The sequence below is a fragment of the Otolemur garnettii genome, unplaced genomic scaffold (genome assembly GCF_000181295.1).
Source record: "Otolemur garnettii isolate 467f Iridium unplaced genomic scaffold, OtoGar3 scaffold00312, whole genome shotgun sequence".
NCBI classification, from domain to species: Eukaryota; Metazoa; Chordata; class Mammalia; order Primates; family Galagidae; genus Otolemur; species Otolemur garnettii.
In genome coordinates, this window is record NW_003852707.1 from 263,476 (window position 1) to 281,891 (window position 18,416).

The 18,416-nt window shown below is 42.5% G+C and overlaps 1 protein-coding gene across 2 annotated transcripts in view; it reads right to left on the reverse strand.

The window, feature by feature from the left end:
- The window catches only part of MTR (5-methyltetrahydrofolate-homocysteine methyltransferase), a 114,188-nt gene that overhangs the window by 53,981 nt on the left and 41,791 nt on the right, over nucleotides 1-18,416 (reverse strand). For both annotated transcript variants that reach the window (XM_023509023.1, XM_012813832.2), the window contains exons 15-16: nucleotides 16,380-16,565; nucleotides 1,579-1,758 (exon numbers count right to left, since the gene is read on the reverse strand). In XM_023509023.1, the coding sequence (XP_023364791.1) occupies nucleotides 1,579-1,758; nucleotides 16,380-16,565 (366 nt within the window). The remainder of the gene's footprint in view (nucleotides 1-1,578; nucleotides 1,759-16,379; nucleotides 16,566-18,416) is intronic.

The following is an 18,416-nucleotide window of genomic DNA, read 5'->3' on the forward strand; positions in this document are numbered from 1 at the left end:
CAATCAGGAGGCTGAGGCAGGAGGTAGGCGGATGCCATGGCACTCTAGCTTGGGCAGGAGAATAAGACTCTGTCTCCAAAAAAAAAAAAAAAAAAAAAAAAAAAGTAACATCATAAGCTTTAGAATGAGAAGAGACAAAGGGAGGCATTAGCCATGCTCCACTTCAGGACCTGAGGGACAGCTAGTATATGCTTCATAATTATTACGGTATGTAGTGATATATTGGTGTATTATACTTCATAATTAATTATTATGGTGTATATTTATATATTGGTATGTGGTACTTCATAATTATTATGGTGTATATTTGTATATGGTGTATTGTACTTCACAATTTTTTTTTTGTACTTCATGACTTAAAACAATGTTATGTAAAAGGGAAAAAAAATAAAGGTCCCTAAATTTCACTTGAAAAGTGTACTAAGAACAAATACCTCAAAGTGCTTATGATAGCACAATTCACAAATGCAAAGATACAGAATCAACCTGAACACCCTTAAATTGACGAGTGGATGCAGAAAATGTAGTATATGTAGTATATGTAGTATAATATACCATGGAGTGTTACTCAGCCATAAAAAGGAATGAAATAATGTCTTTTGCAGGAACAGGGGTGGACATGGAGACTAGTATCCTAAGTGAAGAATCACAGGAATGGAAACCAAATACCACGTGTGCTCTCTAACAAGTGGAAGCTAATGTATGGGTAGCACTCAGGCACAAAGTGATATAGAGGACATGAGAAACCAAGAGGAGAGGAAGGCAGGAAGGTGGGTGCAGGATAAAAACCTACCTGCTGGGTACAACAAATACTATTCTGGTGATGGCCATGCCAAAGCCCTGACATAAGCATTAATAATTACAAGCTTAGGCTCGGCGCTCATAGCACAGTGGTTACGGTGCCAGTCACATACACCGGGGCTGATGGGTTCAAAGCCAGCCTGGGCCAGCTAAACAACAATGACAACTGCAACGAAAAATAGCTGGGCATTGTGGCAGGCACCTGTAGTCCCAGCTACTTGGGAGGCTGAGGCAAGAGAATCACTTGAGCTCAGGAGTTTGAGATGGCTGTGAGCCAGTGACACTACGGCACTCCACCAAGGGAGACATAGTGAAACTCTGTCTCAGAAAAAAATTTTTTTAAATAATAATAATGATAGCCAGGCGTTTTAGTGGGCACCTGTAGTCCAAGCTACTCTGGAGGCTGAGGCAAGAGAATCACCTAAGCCCAAGAGCTGGAGGTTGCTGTGAGCTGTGACGCCATGGCACTCTACTGAGGGTGACAAAGTGAGACTCTGTCTCTAAAAATAAATAAATAACAAGATACCCATGTAACAAAAAATGCTTATACTCTCTTAATTAATATTTTGAAATTAAAAAAATTTTTTTCAAGAATGCAAAAAAGAAATCATAAAATGCATTTTAGAGTTGTAAGCCTCCCCCCTCCAAAAACACAAGAATGTTAATTATTGCTCAAAGTAATTCAGTCCATAAACACATAAGTTAGCTCTACACATTCACGGGCCCAGGTGATCAATGTGAGCCATGTCTCAGAAGAGAGACAACTCTCATACTCACTTTAATGACTTTTGTGGCGTGGATGTAATTAACAGCATACCAGTTGTGTTCTTCCATCCCAGTGCCAATGGTTAGGATATTAGGGTCGAAGATGATGTCGTTGGGGTTAAAACCCAGATTCTTCACCAGCAGTTGGTAAGCCCGAGTACACACTTCGATTTTGGTGTCTGTTTCTGTTGCCTGGAGAAGGTAGCAAAAGATGTAACTGGAGACAGAAAAACTAAGTGTTATCTACGCACTGCAGAGTCAAGGCTTGAATCTCACAGAAATCCAAACGCCTCGCAGCCTCTAATCATGTATCAGGTTATCTCAGTGGAGGAAACGGATCAAAGATCCCTTCGTGTTTTTACAAATAGAACAGCTATAGTGTCTCTGTAAAAAATCAAATTTCACACACAAATATACATACTATATTAATAAGTCATCTTGTAAAAATACATGCATATGATAAAAATTCAAACCCTACTAAAGAAAAGATTAAAAAATAAGCTGTGTCTGAGCCAGCTGTCCAGGCACTGCTGCCATCACTTGCTTGGGTCTTCCCACAATAACAGTCTAAGCAGCTTCAAAGAAAGGTGCTCATTCCCCATTCCCATCATAACACTATCTTAACATGTGCCTCTCATGAGTATGAATTGATATTACTCTTCAAAATAATGTCCCTACTCATGCCTGCAATCCTAGCACTCTGGGAGGCTAAGGCAGGTGGATCGCTTGAGCTCAAGAGTTTGAAATCAGCCTGAGTGAGAGTGAGACCCCGTCTCTACTAAAATAGAAAAACTGAGGCAAGAGGATCTCTTGAGCCCAAGAGTTGGAGGTTGCTGTGAGCTATGATGCTACGGCACTCAACCCAGGGCAACAGCTTGAGACTTTGTATCAATCAATGTCTCTAAAGGGCAAAACACTGACTCCAGCAAGGCTCATGGCCCTGGCTGCTTCCCCTCGTCCTCACCATCCCGGCACACACGCCCTCGTCCTCACCATCCCGGCGCACACGCCCTCGTCCTCACCATCCCGGCACACACGCCCTCGTCCTCACCATCTCAGCACACACATCCAATTTCATGTCCCATCTTTTATCCCCTCCTCCAGTCCCTGCCCCTACACCTCTGATGGTCCTAAAACCTGGCAAGCTTGTTCCTGCCTCAGAGCCTTTCATTGACAGCTGCCACTGCCCAGAACATATGGTGGCAGGCTGTGGGCTACACGCAACTCAGGTCTGCTGGGATGTCCCCTTCTCAGAACCTGCCTTACATCACCCTCTATCTAAGCCAACCGACCTCCACCCTTCCCATCACTCCCATTCTTCAGATCATCCCTTTCTAGAAATTGTATTGATTTGGCAACTTGTTTATTATATTTGGTTGTCTTACTGTTATCAACCTCACTGTCCTTGGTCCTGATCAACAGAAATTGGCACAAGACTGAAAAGCAGGAAGGCTTTACAGGGGGTTGGGAGTATGCTAAATGAAAGGAGGGCAGTACTGGTTAAGGAGCAACCAGACTGGCTGAACAAAAGGCTGGGGAACTTTTTAAAGAGTAGAAAAGGTTTGATGCTAGCATTAAAATCATGGCATGTAGAGGTGGAGTTTTCATGGCAGCTACCTATATTCTGGGACCACATGGTGCCTGTCCAATCAGCCTGTTAAATTTCCACCCTCAAGTGTGATTTTTAGCATTCAAATGAAGCAAAAGGTCTATGAGTGGCCAACTCGGGGCTTCACCTTGGCAGTGACCAGTCCATGCTGGCCTTGACTGGGACGGGGGGACCCCTGCTCTAATGGCTGCCATGTCTTGTTAAAGCAACAGGACGACCTTCTATTGAAGCTGGGTTTTACTCACTTTCAGAGCTTTTGTTCAGTAGTGTAAGCAGATTGAACCGTTGGCTGAAGGCTCAGGCAGACGGCCAAAGTCCACCCCCTGTACCATCTCATTACTGCTTATCTACTAATTTGTCAACTCATCCTCCCCAGCTACAGTGTCAGTCTTGCTCTATCCTCAGTGCCCAGGGCAGGGCCTGCCGGTGTTTTCCTCAATATCACTGCCAGATGCGTGAATGTGCTTCTACACAAAGCATTTCTGAACTTGGTCATAGAAACTACCTTCAGACCAAATTTACAAACTCAATATATAGGTTATTCTGAATGATTTCTGGCTGTATGAAAAATCAAACCTACTCCTAAAGATGATTGCTTGCTATCACTATGGTGATTTCAAAAAAAAATAAGTCATATATCATTCTAAAGGTTAATTCTTAATAATGCAAAAACTTCTCTCGAAAAACATCTGACCTTATTGCAGTATGTGTTGCAGTCTTCTGCAGAGATGAGCAGGTGAGGTCGCTGACATAGCTCAAGTAAAGCCAGGGGCAGTGGCTCACGCCTGTAAGCCTAGCACTTTAGGAAGTTGAGGCAAGTGGACTGCTTGAGCTCAGGAGTTTGAGACCAGCCTGAGCAAGAGTGAGACAGCATCTGTACCAAAAATAGAAAAACTAGCCAGGCATTGTGGCAGGCACGAGTACTCCTACCTACTCTGGAGACTGAGGCAAGAGGATCACTTGAGCCCAAGAGTCTGAGGTTGCTGTATGCTATGATGATGCCACTGCACTCTACCCAGGGCAACAGAGTGTGACTGCCACAAAAAAAAAAAAAAAAAGTCCCATACTCCAGAAAAGAGTTTGAGGTTATTACTAAAAGAACTCACTTGTCTATGTAGCCTTTTGATCACATACCTACTTTGGTGTTCTTCTTCAACTGTTTTCTTTGGTCTCGTTCATTGCTCCCTCTAGCTAGTGGGGGTTAGATTTCACCTCCCACCTGGGAAGTGCCCACATGACTTAGCAGACCCAGAGGCTTGGGGAAGGGAAACAGGGAGTGGAATTTGTAGCTGCACTGTCCCAGGCTCTAAGGGAGGTGAAAAGCTCCCACCTACCCTACTGGGATTCTTCAACTTACTTCCTCTGTCTTTAGTTAGAGTGAAAAGGTTAAGGATAGGTGCCCCCAAAAAAAGCAGTCAGGAGGAGGTCATCCACAGTTGTCTCTGGTCTTAGACTTTAACAGTTCACCCTTCACCAGACAGCCAAATAGAGTTCTAGTCTCTAGTTTCATGGCCCAGCTAAGCTGATTAAGAGAGAAGGCAGGCATATGAGCGACCAGGGCTACTAGTATATCCTAGTCTGATCAGTAGGCGAAGTCAAAGTCTAGTCATTTCTTTCTCTGAGCTATAACTGCTATCTGGCCAAGTTGGCAAGTTGAGGTGAGCAATTTGTCACCTACAGGGGAGTAGGGCGTGAGGTTCAGTACTGCGCGAGGGACAAGCAGGAGCATCCTCACAGGACAGGAATTCATGTGCAGGACCAGACCAGAGTCCTCCACTCTAACTTCTGTGAGGATGACGCCCTTGTCAAATGGCACCTGCTGTGTTCACACATTTGTCTGCTGAGTAAACAAATGAATCCCTTGTCAAATGGCACCTGCTATGTTCATTCATTTGTCTGCTGAGTAAACAAATCAATCTCAGGATGAACAGAACACTAGCGTACAGGCCTTTGCCAGAATCCAGTCATATCGTGTTAGCTTCTCCCAGGATCCCTTGTCTTACTAATCAGCCAGGGCTAGACAGACATACTAAGAAAGCCCCAATCACACGTGTGTTTCACAGATCCAGAACAGAAGTTTGGCAGGACAGAATGGGGCTTTCCTGCATCGGGAAAGGCTCTCAACCCTAGCGCACATTGTAATAAACTAGAGATTTTGTTTTTTAATACTAAAACCTCACCTTAGACCAGTTAAGTTACAATCTTGATATGCAACCTCAGCAACAGTATTTTTTAAGCCCTTTAGTGATGCGTATGTACAACTAGGATAAGAACCACTGACAGGTGAGATGTGGCACCTTCTCAGACTGCAGTAGAGGAAAACTCAGCCACAATCTAAGGGGCAAGAAGAAAAAAGTAAGTGTTTTTTATGACTTTTATCAACTAGATTTATTCTTAAGCCACAGAGAAGAGTGAACAGTGGATAAAGGCTTTATTTAAGAAGCTCACTGCTCAGGTTTGGCTAGACTATCAGACACCAGGGAAAAAACAATATCTGATTTAGTTATTAACAAATCTGTAAGAAAAAGACAATGACTAGAAGACAACTAGATTTTGTTGAAACGCAGCCCAGCAGGAGCTGAGAAATAACAGGGTGATTCCATGGTTACGTTCCAGACCAAACTGAACAGCTGAGATAGGCCAGAGAACTGGAGGAAGGAGAGGCCCATCCTACCGCCACAGAGTCTAAAAAAAAAGTGATGGAAAGAGACTCTTGAGACACCATCAGAAGACACAGAAAAGTCAGAAAGGAAAACTAAAGAAAGCGAGTTTCCAAGAGCAACCATGGGAAAAGACGCTTTGGTCACAGGACACATGCTAAGCTCGGAAATCTTTTGAGTGGAATTTTCTACCATGGCATGTGTGGACAAAGCAGCCAAACATGTCCAAGAGAGCCTCTGTAAGCTGACCGCCCAAGGGACTGCAGCACACTGGTCAAAGCAGAGGTGGTCAACAGAAGGACTTAGGCCTGCCGTACTGGTACGTGCATGTGGTGCATGTCCTGTCTATGGAAATTAGCTCAACTTAAGGAGATTCTACCGTATTTAGAAACCTAAAGCCTGGGCAGAGGCAGCAGCCACCACAAGGCCAGAGGAGAAGGCACAAGATGAAGACAGCCCACATCAGAAGAACAGAGAAGGACACTGAGCCAGGGGCATCAGAAATGCAAAGCTAACTTGGACTGCTTCCTGGTGAAAGTACGTTCACCTGCAGTGCGGGCAGAGCTCACACTTAAGGCAGAATCTGTAACTCACAATCATGGAGGAAACGGACAGGGTTTCAGACATGACGGAAACAAGACTGAGAGGCAATCTCTATACAGCAGGGGAAGAACAAAGGGCCTCAGCTGTGATCTAGGAACTGCCAGTGCTACCAGGAAAACCTCTGGACTTTTAAAGAAGACAAGATTGTTGCAAATGTCACCCTCTAGGAGAAGATGCAAATTCTGTGGGGAGTGAGATGGAAGAAAGATAGGGAAATTCTTAACCCAAGTATCAGTCCCCCGATAGAACAGAGGATGGTCTGCTTTGGTGCAGAGCGGGATGCAGCAGGAACGACAGTTCACAGGAACAGTACAAAGAGGGAGTAACTGATAGTAGACATATTGTAAACCACTACCCTGAAACGTATAGTTGAGACCTACAATCTACGCTCTAGCTTTGCCTTCCTTTTAACAACGTAGCCCTACAACTGAACTCTGCCCCTGCTTTTCATACCTTCTTGGAATCCAGCAGCCCTTGATTTCTCCTGCCTCATCAGCTCTTTCTTCCACTTTTACCAAAAGCCCTGCAAGCAGCTGAATCCTACAAGGAGCTGAGCCCTCTACAAACACTGATCTGTGTCAGTGAGCCTTCTACATAACCCAGGACTTGACTTAAAATACAAAAACCACACTTGCCCTTTCTCCTGGGGCTGCCCCATCAGAGACAAGAATGAGTTGACCTGATTGAGAACACGGTTGTTGGGCCAACAAAGCCCGGCGGTGGATTTTTAGCAGCACTCCTGTCCTCTACCTACTGGATGAAGCAGCAAGCTCCACCCCACCATAGTCACGACAGTGACTCTGCCAAATGTCTCCGGTAGTGGCAAAATCAGCCCCAGTTGGGAGCCATGGGTTTAGAGTAAGCATGGTGATAACGAAGTCAGAACCCAGACTCATCTGCGGAGTCATGACCCAAGGCCTGACTGCGGCTTCCTCTAGATACTACAGATATATGTGACTTGCAGAAAGATCCTTCTCTGCAAAATGTCAACTATCAAGGCCTGAATGAAGTCAGACATATCCTAACAAGGGGCAAACAACTCTTCTCTTTCAGAAAAAGGAATGCCAGGAGCACGCTGGGCAGCTGAGACACCACGGCTGGGACACAGGCCAGCGACCTCTCTACTCTTATTCCTGTGAAACAACGGAACACCCCAGCTGGGAGGTCTAGGACCAGGAGCAGCTTGAAGGCCTAATATGTCTCACATCCCTGCCATAAAACCCTACCTGTGAAGGTGATCTGGGAATGTCTCTTGCAAAGAATGTAAAATATAATCGATATTATAAAGAAAGGCCCCAAAATAGAAATATTCAACCCTATAATCTTACCCAGGGACTGGTGATCTACCTTCAGTCCCCCAAAGGAAGCCCCTAAACGGCAGAAATCAATGTCAGATTTCAGCCAAGTTCAGAGAAGGTCAGAGGAGAAAATTTGATAATCAATTCCTAAACCTGGGTCAATTAACTTCTGCAAGGTAAAAATCAAGAGAAAACTAAAAAATATCAACGTCAGTCTCCTAAAACTATTAATATTACTACAGTCTATATCCTGCTCAAAAATCCAAGATATTCAAATGAAAAATAGTGTCAAGTTCCTCTAAGATTAATAGAGAGGCTGGTTATGAAATAACCATCTAAAAATCACGGATCACTATGAAAGGAAAATATTCACCAATTAAAAAATAAGGCGTTCACAACAAAAAAATAATCCAACACAAAATATCTAGGAATGAGTTTGATATTTCCTATCTAAGGAAAACTGTAAAACTCTATTGAATGAGTACTTGGAAAGACATTCCATATTCTTCAATGACAAATTTAAATATTGGCAAAACACCAATTCTCCCCTGTTTTCTACACTAGGATTAAGTCTCATCAATATCCCACTGGCAATTAATTTTCTCCAGTAATTGGAAATTTATTTTCGAATCATTTAACACAGGAAAATGCATTGTATGTGATGGATGCAATTATAGGATGGTATTGATTATTCTTTTATATAGTCTACACATAAGCAAACAAAAACTAATATGATCTATTCTGCTATTGTGTATAATTATCTAAGAAAACCTCACATCATCAAAATATTATCAAAGGAAAAAATCATTTCCATTAGAAAAGAATTAAATCTAGAGAATAAATAGTGATAGTTATTTTTCCCTCAGAAATTTTAATGATAAAGGTATTCTGTGTCTTGTTATTTAGAATTAAAAATAACTGTTGACCAAAATTACTAGCAACGGTGAAAAACACAAAAATGCTTTCTTACTGCCTTTCAATCCAGAAGTCTCAGGGCCAGTCCCCTCTGTCACATTTGCCTTTGACCTTGTAGTTTTATTTACTACATGGACACAGTGTGCTTGGCAGGGTGTATTTTTTTTTTAAGTTCCAGCAACAGCTGGCACAGTGGCTCATGCCTATAATCCTACCACTCTGGGAGGCTGGGGTGGAAGATCACTTGAGGTCAGGTGTTCAAGAGCAACCTGAGCAAGAGTGAGACCCCACCTATACTAAATACAGAAAAATCAGCTGAGCACCATGGTGGGCCCCTGTAGTCCCAGCTACTCCAAAAAGTGAAGCAGGAGAATCACTTGAACCCAGGAGTTTGAGGTTGCTGTGAGCTATGATGCCAGGTGACCGTGAGTCCCAGACTTAAACAGATAAAAAGCTGTAGCAGTGACCGCCCTTCCTTGTCAGAGCAATTCTGCTCTGCACTCCTGTAAGCATCACAGATCTACTCTCAGGGCTGACCTTGCTTCCATCTTCACTGAGAAAATGTTAACCATCATAGACTCCCATGAGCACACTGGGAGCACACCTGCAGATGTGCAACCTTTATTCTGCCTTCCCTCCTGGACCATGAGCCAACTGCCCAGCCCCTGGTCTAAAGTCCCCCTTCCACTCACACAGTGACTGCCATCTCTATCAGCTTACAAGGTTATGAATCTGGCAAATGCCCCCTTTCTCTCCTGCATCAATTCCTCCTCTCTCTGCCAGATCATTTCAACAACGTATAGAAATGTGTGTGTGTGCACACACACACACACACAAACACACACCCTTTTGTAAGCTCATATCCTCTTCCTTTGATTTACACTCTGCTTCTTTGCTCCCCTTTATGGCAAAACTCCTCAAAAAAGTTGCCTATACTTGCTGCTTCTAGTCTTCTCCTAATCACTCTTGATCCCTCTCCAACAAAGCTTTTATCTCCTTGGAAAAAGTACAGCAAGATCACAAATGATCCAATCTCTAAATCCAATGGTAAATTCTTGGTCTCATCCTACTTGGTCTGTCCACACGTCTTTAAATAGCTGATCATGCCCTTCTCTTTGAAGCTTGTTCTTCACTTGGCTTCCAAGTGAACCCTCTTTTCTGGTTCCACTCCTACCAAACAGGCTGCTCCAGCAGAACATGGTGGCTGGTACCCGTAATCGCAGCCCAGGAGGCTGAGGTGAAAAGAGGTGAGAGGATCGCTTGAGCTTAGGGATTGAAAAAACCAGCCTGAGCAAGAGTGAGACCCTGTCTCTACCCAAACTAGAAAACCCAGCTGGGTGTTGTGGCACATACCTGCAGACCCAGCTACTCGGGAGGCTGAGCAGGAGGATCACTTGCGTCCAGGAGTTTGAGGCGGAACCCAGGGGCTTCTAGTAAGCAATGATATGCCACTGTACTGTAGCCCATGAAACAGAGTGAGACCCTGTCTCAAAAAAATACCTATGTATGTATGTGTGTGTTTGTGTTTGTGTATATACACATACACGCATCCAAATATCTATCGAGAAACAAGTGACCTGTAACATCCTCTATTGCTTCTACCTTGGCCCTGACCATCACATCTCATCTGAATTACAGCAATGAACTGCAATAGCTCTGCTTTGTCGCTGACAGACCATTCTCCACAAAGAACCAGAGGGGTTTACAAATTAGATCACATTTATTCCTCTATTCAAAACCTTTCAGCGGTGTCCCAGCTTGTGTTAAACAAATATGTTAGCAACGGGCTACAAAGCCCTAGGTGACCTGACCTGCTCCCTTCCCAACCTCACATCCTCCCAGGCTCTTCCTCTCTGCTCTGCTCCCGTGGCCCCGGCCTTCCTGCAGTTTTCGAACGTGAAGACCATGTCTCTACTTCAACACTTCCTCTGCCCAGAACACTCCTTCCCCGCATCTTCATATGGCTCATTCCTCATCTCCTTCAGCCGCCTTCTACAACATGGCATTACCCGGGAGGTCTTCCCAGGCCATCTTATGTAAAATAGCATCCCCTGCCCGGCCCAGGGGTCCTGATCCCTTTGTCCTCCTCATTTCCCTCCACCATACTCAACACCACCCAACGTACACGTTTGTTTCCTAGATACACACACATATATATTTGTGTATTTTTTATTTGTTACTCCCTTTGTCTCTAAGGATATGACTAGGCATTGGTATGATTCTCAGAGATTTGAAGGGGGCCTGGCATATACTAGGTGCTCAAGACACAGTTAAAGATTATTTGCCTCATTAAAAAAGTAACACGTTGCTCTATATATGTGTCTAAAAGGAACATTTAAACAACAAAAAAGAGCTCCTGGAAAAAGAAAGAAAACTCAATAGAGGGTTTGAAGGATAAATGTAGCTATGGAAATCTCACACGGGGCAAAGCAAAACACCAGAATTTTGGAAAATAAGAGAGAAAAGCAAACCAGGCAACCTGTCCAGAACATCTTATACCTGAATGGTACATATACCGAAAGAGTGTACAGAACAGTTCAAGGCCGCTTCTGACATCGCAGCTGTGAATTTCCAAAATGAAAGAGCTTCCTGAGCGCCAGTGTAATAGATGGCCACTGCCACAGTGTTCAGAACACTGTGGACCAAGAAGCCTTCAGAGAACAGAAAGACAAACACGAAACTAACTCAGTTAGAAAAGCACTGGACTTCTGACCACACCAGTGGAAACCAGGAGACCAGGGAGCACTACTTTGAAAACACTGAACAATTTCAAGTTTGTTCTCCCAGACCCAGACAACTGTCAATTAAGGGTAAAAGGAGAATGAAGCCATTTCCAGACACATAAGCTTTCAAAAACACTTACTGCCATGTTTTCACAGAACCTACCGCCAAATGAGGAATAAGCAGAGAATGAGGAAATTATTCTTGGAGGAAAACCTAACAGACAGGCAAGAGGAGCCCAGGAGGAAAGTGAGGGACGTTTCCCAGTGACAGCTGGACAGTTGGCCTACTGAGCGGCCTTTCCAGGACATACCAGAAGACCTAGAGGGAGAATTCTTTAAGAAATTAAAATGATAGTCCACTTAATGTGTCTGCCTACATTGGAAATTTATAGAACTAGGGGATATTTTGAAGATGAAATATATAGGAAACAAAGCAAATAAAAAGGTAAGTATTAACTTCAGGGAAAACACATAGGGTGTAGTCAAAGAAAAGCCATCAGTGTGGGCATGACTCAGCTTTTATGCTACTTAATAACGGAGGCAGAGAAAATGGTTATAACTAACAGGAACTAACATGGTCCTATCAGGAGATGAGGTGACAAAAGTAAATACACGTGGATTAGAGGTAGGAAAGGGTGAAAAGCTAACTCCTTAACCACCACAGGAAGTAAATAAATTAAAAACTACAACTGGAATTTGAAGGTAAAGAGACAGATGCTGCGTGAATCAGCTTTAAGAGGTGAAAGCAGCTGCCTTGGGATCTAAAGGGCCAAGAACTTCTGTTTTTCATAAAAAGGCTTACAAAACTACTTGATTCTCTAACTCTCATATGCCTTTGATAAAAATAAAAATTACATCAAGAAGTCCTACCATACCAAATTAGTAACAGAACTAGATAAAAATTGTTAGAGGGACAATTTAACAATGTATATGAAAATTAATTAAACACACACACCCTTTAACCTATTAATCCACTTCTATGAACTGACCACAAGAAACATTCTACAAGGGAAAATGGATACACAAATTGGGATATTCATTGACCACTGCTCATGTTGCTAAAAAATTAGAATTTCAGGCTCAGCACTCATAGCACAGTGGTTATGGTGCTGGCCACATACACCAAGGCTGGAGGGTTCAAACCTGGCCCAGGCCTGCTAAACAATGACAACTGCCACAAAAAATAGCCAGGCAGTGTGGCGGGCACCTGTAGTCCCAGCTACTTGGGAGGCTGAGGCAAGAGAATTGCTTAAGCCCAAGAGTTTGAGGTTGCTGTGAGCTGTGACGCCACAGCACTCTACCAAGGATGACATAGTGAGACACTGTCTCAAAACAAAACAAAACAAAAAATTAGAATTTCATTTGATAACACACTCGGTAAAACATATACTAGAATATAATGCAGCCGTAAAAGACAGACTAGTAATCCTATTTATTAAGATGGGAATATGCCAACAATCTGTTCAGTCAGGGAAAAGTTTTACAGAACAGCGGGTGTAATCTCAGTCATAAAAAATTTCCCATTTGCTGAACCTCTTCTGTTCTTTCCCTATCATAACCTCATAGTCTTCTCTCTTATTTTATTCAGGATTTTAAATGTTTCCTCCTCAGAGGGGCCTTAAGAGACCAACTCTTTACTGACAGCCTTACCCTGGATTCTTTTACCCAACCAGGGAGCACAGGCCCTAATGAATGAAATCTGATCTCCCAGGCCTGAATCCCAGCGCCCGCCTCTGCTAGCTATGTGACAATACCAAGTTAGATAATGTCTCTGGGCTTCAGTCTCCTCGCATGATGTACAAAGTATGCTGGGAGGAAAAACTGATTTAATGCATGTGTGTGCTTGCTCTGTATGAATTAAGGTTCAATACATCTTAGTCGACCAAGTGGACCGTGGCTCATGCCTGTAATCCTAGAGCCCTGGGAGGCTGAGGTGGGTGGACTGCCTGAGCCAGAGTGAGACCCTGTCTCTAAAAATAGCCAGGCATTGTGGTGGGTGCCTGTTGTCCCACCTACTTGGAAGGCTGAGCCAAGATGATCACTTGAGCCCAAGAGTTTCAGGTTGCTGTGAGCTATGATCTCACACCACTCTATTAAAGGTAACTAAATGAGACTCTGTCTCAAAAAAAAAAAAAAAATACACTTTAATGATCAAAATGATCTCTTTTATATTCTTCTGGATTGTTTGAAGTTTTGTTATGATAAAGATATACCTTTTGTACAAAATAATGCTTTTGTTACAAATAAACAACAAAAATTTTATTTGACCTCAAAAATACAAAAAAACAGAAAGGAAAGAGAAAGTACATGTAATTTCACCACTTGTTAACTATCAACATGTCGCCATCTGAGACCACTCCACCCCTCAGTTGACAACCATAAAGTAATTTCTCTGCTTATACACATACATATCCATTACACACTTTTTTGTTAAATAAAATTGAGATCATATCACCTTTGTTTTCTTTAACGAGATAGGGTCTTGCTCTTTTGCCCAGGCTAACAATCTTCCTGCCTCAACTTCCCGAGCAGCTAGAATTTTAGACATGAGTCACTGTGTCTGGCTAACTTTTCTTATTTTTTTGTAGAGTCGAGGTCTTGCTGTTGCCCAAGCTTTTCTTGAACTCTTGGCCTCAAGTGATACTCCTGCCTCCACCTCCCAAAGTGCTGGGATTAGGTCATGCCTGGCTTTTTTCACTTTGCATTATATTGAAGACATGGTTCTAAAATCACCTCATTCTTCTTAGCCACTGTACAATATTCTAATGCAACAAGGATCAGAATTTACACTTGCCCCTAGTAATGGACATTTCGGGTATTCTCAGCTTTTTGCTACCATAAATACGAGTACATACCCTTACATACTCAGCCTATTAGAAGAGGAGCTTAATCATAAGGAATAGATTTTTAGAAATTGTTTTAAATATGACATAGGTATAACATATGTATAAAAGTTATAGAGGAGTAAAGCATAACAATACAATAATCACTATATGCCCATTGAACTGTCATTACATCTGAAGCTTCCCGTGTGCCCCATCCTGTTCCGTGGCAGAGATATTATGAGTTGCCATTTATCAATCTCTGGTTTCCTTCCTACTTGATAAAGGAAATTAATCTAATCATTCCTTATAACACTCAGTATTCTCCCATAGGTTTCTTGACTATTTCTTATTTCTTCTTCTATAAATTGCTTACTCATTTCCTTTGTCCATCCTTCACTTTGGTTGCTGGGAATGCTTTGTTTTCTGATTTAGATAAACTCTTTGTATATTAGGATACTGACCCGTTGCTATTACTCATATTCCAAGCAGTACCATGTCTTTCACCACCCACAAAGTTTCACATTAAAAAAACTGTTCTCAATCAGCTGACCCCAACATCAACAAAGTTTTACATTTTCTTTTTTTCTTTTTTTTGAGACAAAGTCTCACTCTGTTGCCCAGACTAAAGTGCCACATGGCATCAGCCCAGCTCATAACAACCTCAAACTCCTGGGTTCAAGGGATCCTCCTGCCTCAGCCTCCCAAGTAGCTGGGACTACAGGTGCCCATCACCACACCTAGCTAATTTTTCTATTTTCAGTCGAGACAGGGTCTCACCCTTGTTCAGGTTGGTCTTAGACATCTTAGCTCAAGGGATCCTCCTGCCACAGCCTCCTAGAGTGCCAGGATTGCAGGAGTGAGCCGCTGCACTAAGCCACTTTCGCATTTCCGTGTGGACAGTCCTACCAATTTTTCTGGCCTCCTGAATTAACAAGATCTTTACATCCCAAATGTAGATTAGTATTTTCCTACATATTCTTTAGAATTTTGGTTCTGCACATTTAGCTCTTTAATCAATGTAGACTTTATTTTAGTATATGATGAGAAATGGGGCTCTAACTTTATGCCTTTTTCTCAAGTGCACAGTCAGAACCAATTCACTGTCCTTGCCTATTGCTCCTAGGTGATACCATATAGCATAGGTGCGTAGTAGGTGCTGCCATTTGGGTTTGTGTAACTCTATTCTATGATGTATCCTGATAACATTTATTGAATAATTCACCCTTTCTCTATTGATGTAAAGCGTATTACATATCAAATTTTCATACACAATTATGTGCTACATAATGACATTTAGGTCAATGACAGTTCGCATATATGACAGTGTCCCAAAAGATTATAATACCATATTTTTACTGTACATTTTCTATGTTTAGAGACACAAATACCGTGTTTCCCCGAAAATAAGACATTGTCTTATATTTATTTTTTCTCAAGAAGACACACTAGGGCTTATTTTCAGGGGATGTCTTATTTTCATTAAGTACGATACAACAATCTACATTTATTCAAATACAGGTAAGTCATCTTCTTCTGGAACCTGACAAGGGGAGCTGACCTTGTTGGTGGGGCTGGTGCTAGTGATGCGTGACCTCCTTTCCCCTAGCTGTTCACATGCACAATAGGATGCCTGCAACCTAGGCTACCACACGTGGACCAGCGCAAGTGCAAAAGGCTCAGAGAAAGGAGCTGTGGCAGATAAAAGGTATTCCAGTCTTCCTTACCGCTCCATGCCAAAATGCATCACTAGGTCTTATTATCGGGGTAGGGCTTATATTTAACAAATGCATAGAAATCCTGCTAGGGCTTATTTTTTGGGTAGGTCTTATTTTCAGGGAAACACAGTACTTACCATTGTATTACAATTGTCTACAGTATCCAGTATGGTAACATGCTGTACATTATTGTAGCTTAGGAATAAGAGGTTATACAGGTACCACATAGCTGAGGTGTGCAGTAGGCTGTGCTATCCAGGTTTGTGTAAGGACTCTCTACAGTGTTTGCACAATGATGAAATCGCCTGATGATGAATTTCTCAGAACACATCCCGTTAGGTGACGCATGACTCCATATAGATGTATGTATGTGTGCACATAAAGAGAGCTATTTGAGACTTCACTTCTCCCACTGCTATCTAGCCGGAGTAACACAAAGGAGAAAGGCCAAAGCAAATCACTTACCTGTCCTTCTTCATCAAAGGCCATGACCACCACGGCAGCCCCATACTTCTTGATCTTCTTGGCCTTCTCCAAGAAGTCCTCCTCTCCCTCCTTCAGACTAATGCTATTGACAATGCACTTCCCCTGGCTGCACTTTAACCCAGCTTCAATCACAGCGAAATTGGAAGAGTCGATGCACAAGGGCACCTGAGACAGAAGGGCAGGAAAATCAGAGAGGCCACAAGTCACCATAGATTCCCTTCCAGCCACACCCCAATAGGCCCGATTTCTTCTTTAGAAAAACAAAGTTAGTGTTGTCAGAGATAAAATGTAATACCCTTATTCTCAAAGCCCAAAATACTTAGCATAACTCTCAGTCTTACAAGAGAATGCATGCGTGGATCAGAAATTTCTAACTCGAAGATCATAGCTAAGGACGGAATCAGTGAGATGAGTTCAGTCTTCAGTACTAGTTCACTCAGTCAAGTGCTAAACCTCAAAATAGGGTTCCGACAGCCCTGGTCTAACTCAGGGATAAATGCTCAGCCTCAGGCCCATGGGCAGCAGCCCTCTACAAGTGACTCAAACCCAATCTTCCCTTTAGAAAATCAACTTTCCAGTTTAAAAAAAAAATGGGGCTTTTAATATTAGAAAATTAGATCTAATATTTAACAAATGCACAGAATTAAAATAAAGGGCAAAACTGAAATGCCCAGATAAAAGCAGGTTCTTTTTTAATTTATACCTCTGTTCCAGGAAAGGTGAAAGGAAGGGTTTAAACTGGATTAAACTGAGACAAAGGAATGAAATGGGGCAGCTGATCTAAACCACATTATTTAAGTAAGCCACCCAATAAATAATTAAGTGACTACCCTGCAAGGCCCCATTCAGGGACAATGGTGAGAGGCAGGCAGGTCCCTGGCTTCACAGAGCTTGCAAAGATAAATAATAACGGATGCCATAAAGTGCAGTAAACATTAAAGCACAAAACCAGCACAGACTGCTGTGAAAGAGTATTTCAGGGGCACCAAATCCAGTCTGTGAAGCAGGCAAAGAGCCGAGGGAAAATTCAAGGAAAGCTTCCCAAGGCAGGAGACATTTTAACTGAGGAATGAAGAACGAGTAGTCAGCAATCTCCTAAGCCACACCCTCAAAGGAAGCAAAAAAAAATAAAAATAACCCAGGATGCTACTGATTTAGCTTTTTCTTAGCATGCTAATAATCAAAGGTTTGTTAAGAAAAGAGTCAATTGCAATGACAATACCAGGCCAGTGTTGTAAAGAGCCTGGCAATAGTTTGATGTTCCAAATTCTATTAGTGAAAACAGGCTGGTAACGTGTTTTTATGCTCTACCACAACTGGTCACAGTTTGGCCCCAAATAAATTTTGATAGTGGGTCAAAATCAAGAAAGAAAAAGAAATTATTGCATTAATCAGAACACTAACATCTCTTAAGTTACATGGGGCCCTCCACGGTTGACAGGGCACTTTCATCCTCACAGTTCACAAATCAGGCAAAGCAGGTATGACATCCTATCTCAGAGACAAGGAGGAGGAGGAGGCCCAGGAGCTCATCACGTGCCTGGGTCTGCAAGGTGAGCCTGTCCTCTTCCCACCACTAAGATGGTAACCAGCTGGCTCCACCTCTGACTCTGACTGACTTTAAACAAGTCATTTAACTTCCTTCCAATTAAATTCTTGAAATATTTATTCCCAGAGTAATGGGGTATTTTAATAAACAGTTTAAGATACAAATGAAAGATGGGAGAATGTAATTCAGCACTCACCCCAAGACTTCTAAGGTAAGCATTTGCTTTGAAGCCTCATAAAACCCAAAAAAAAACCACTTGAAAACTGCAACCCTTAAACCAGGAAGTTACTTTAAAAAAGAACTTCAACTCAAAGGAGTAGGGTGCTGGCCCCATATACCAGAGGTGGTGGGTTCAAACCCAGCCCCGGCCAAAAACTGCAAAAAAAAAGAACCTCAAAACATCACTCCTCATCACAAATTTAATGGCAGAGAAGTGAGGTAAGATTTTTAAAACCTTCAGAACCTAG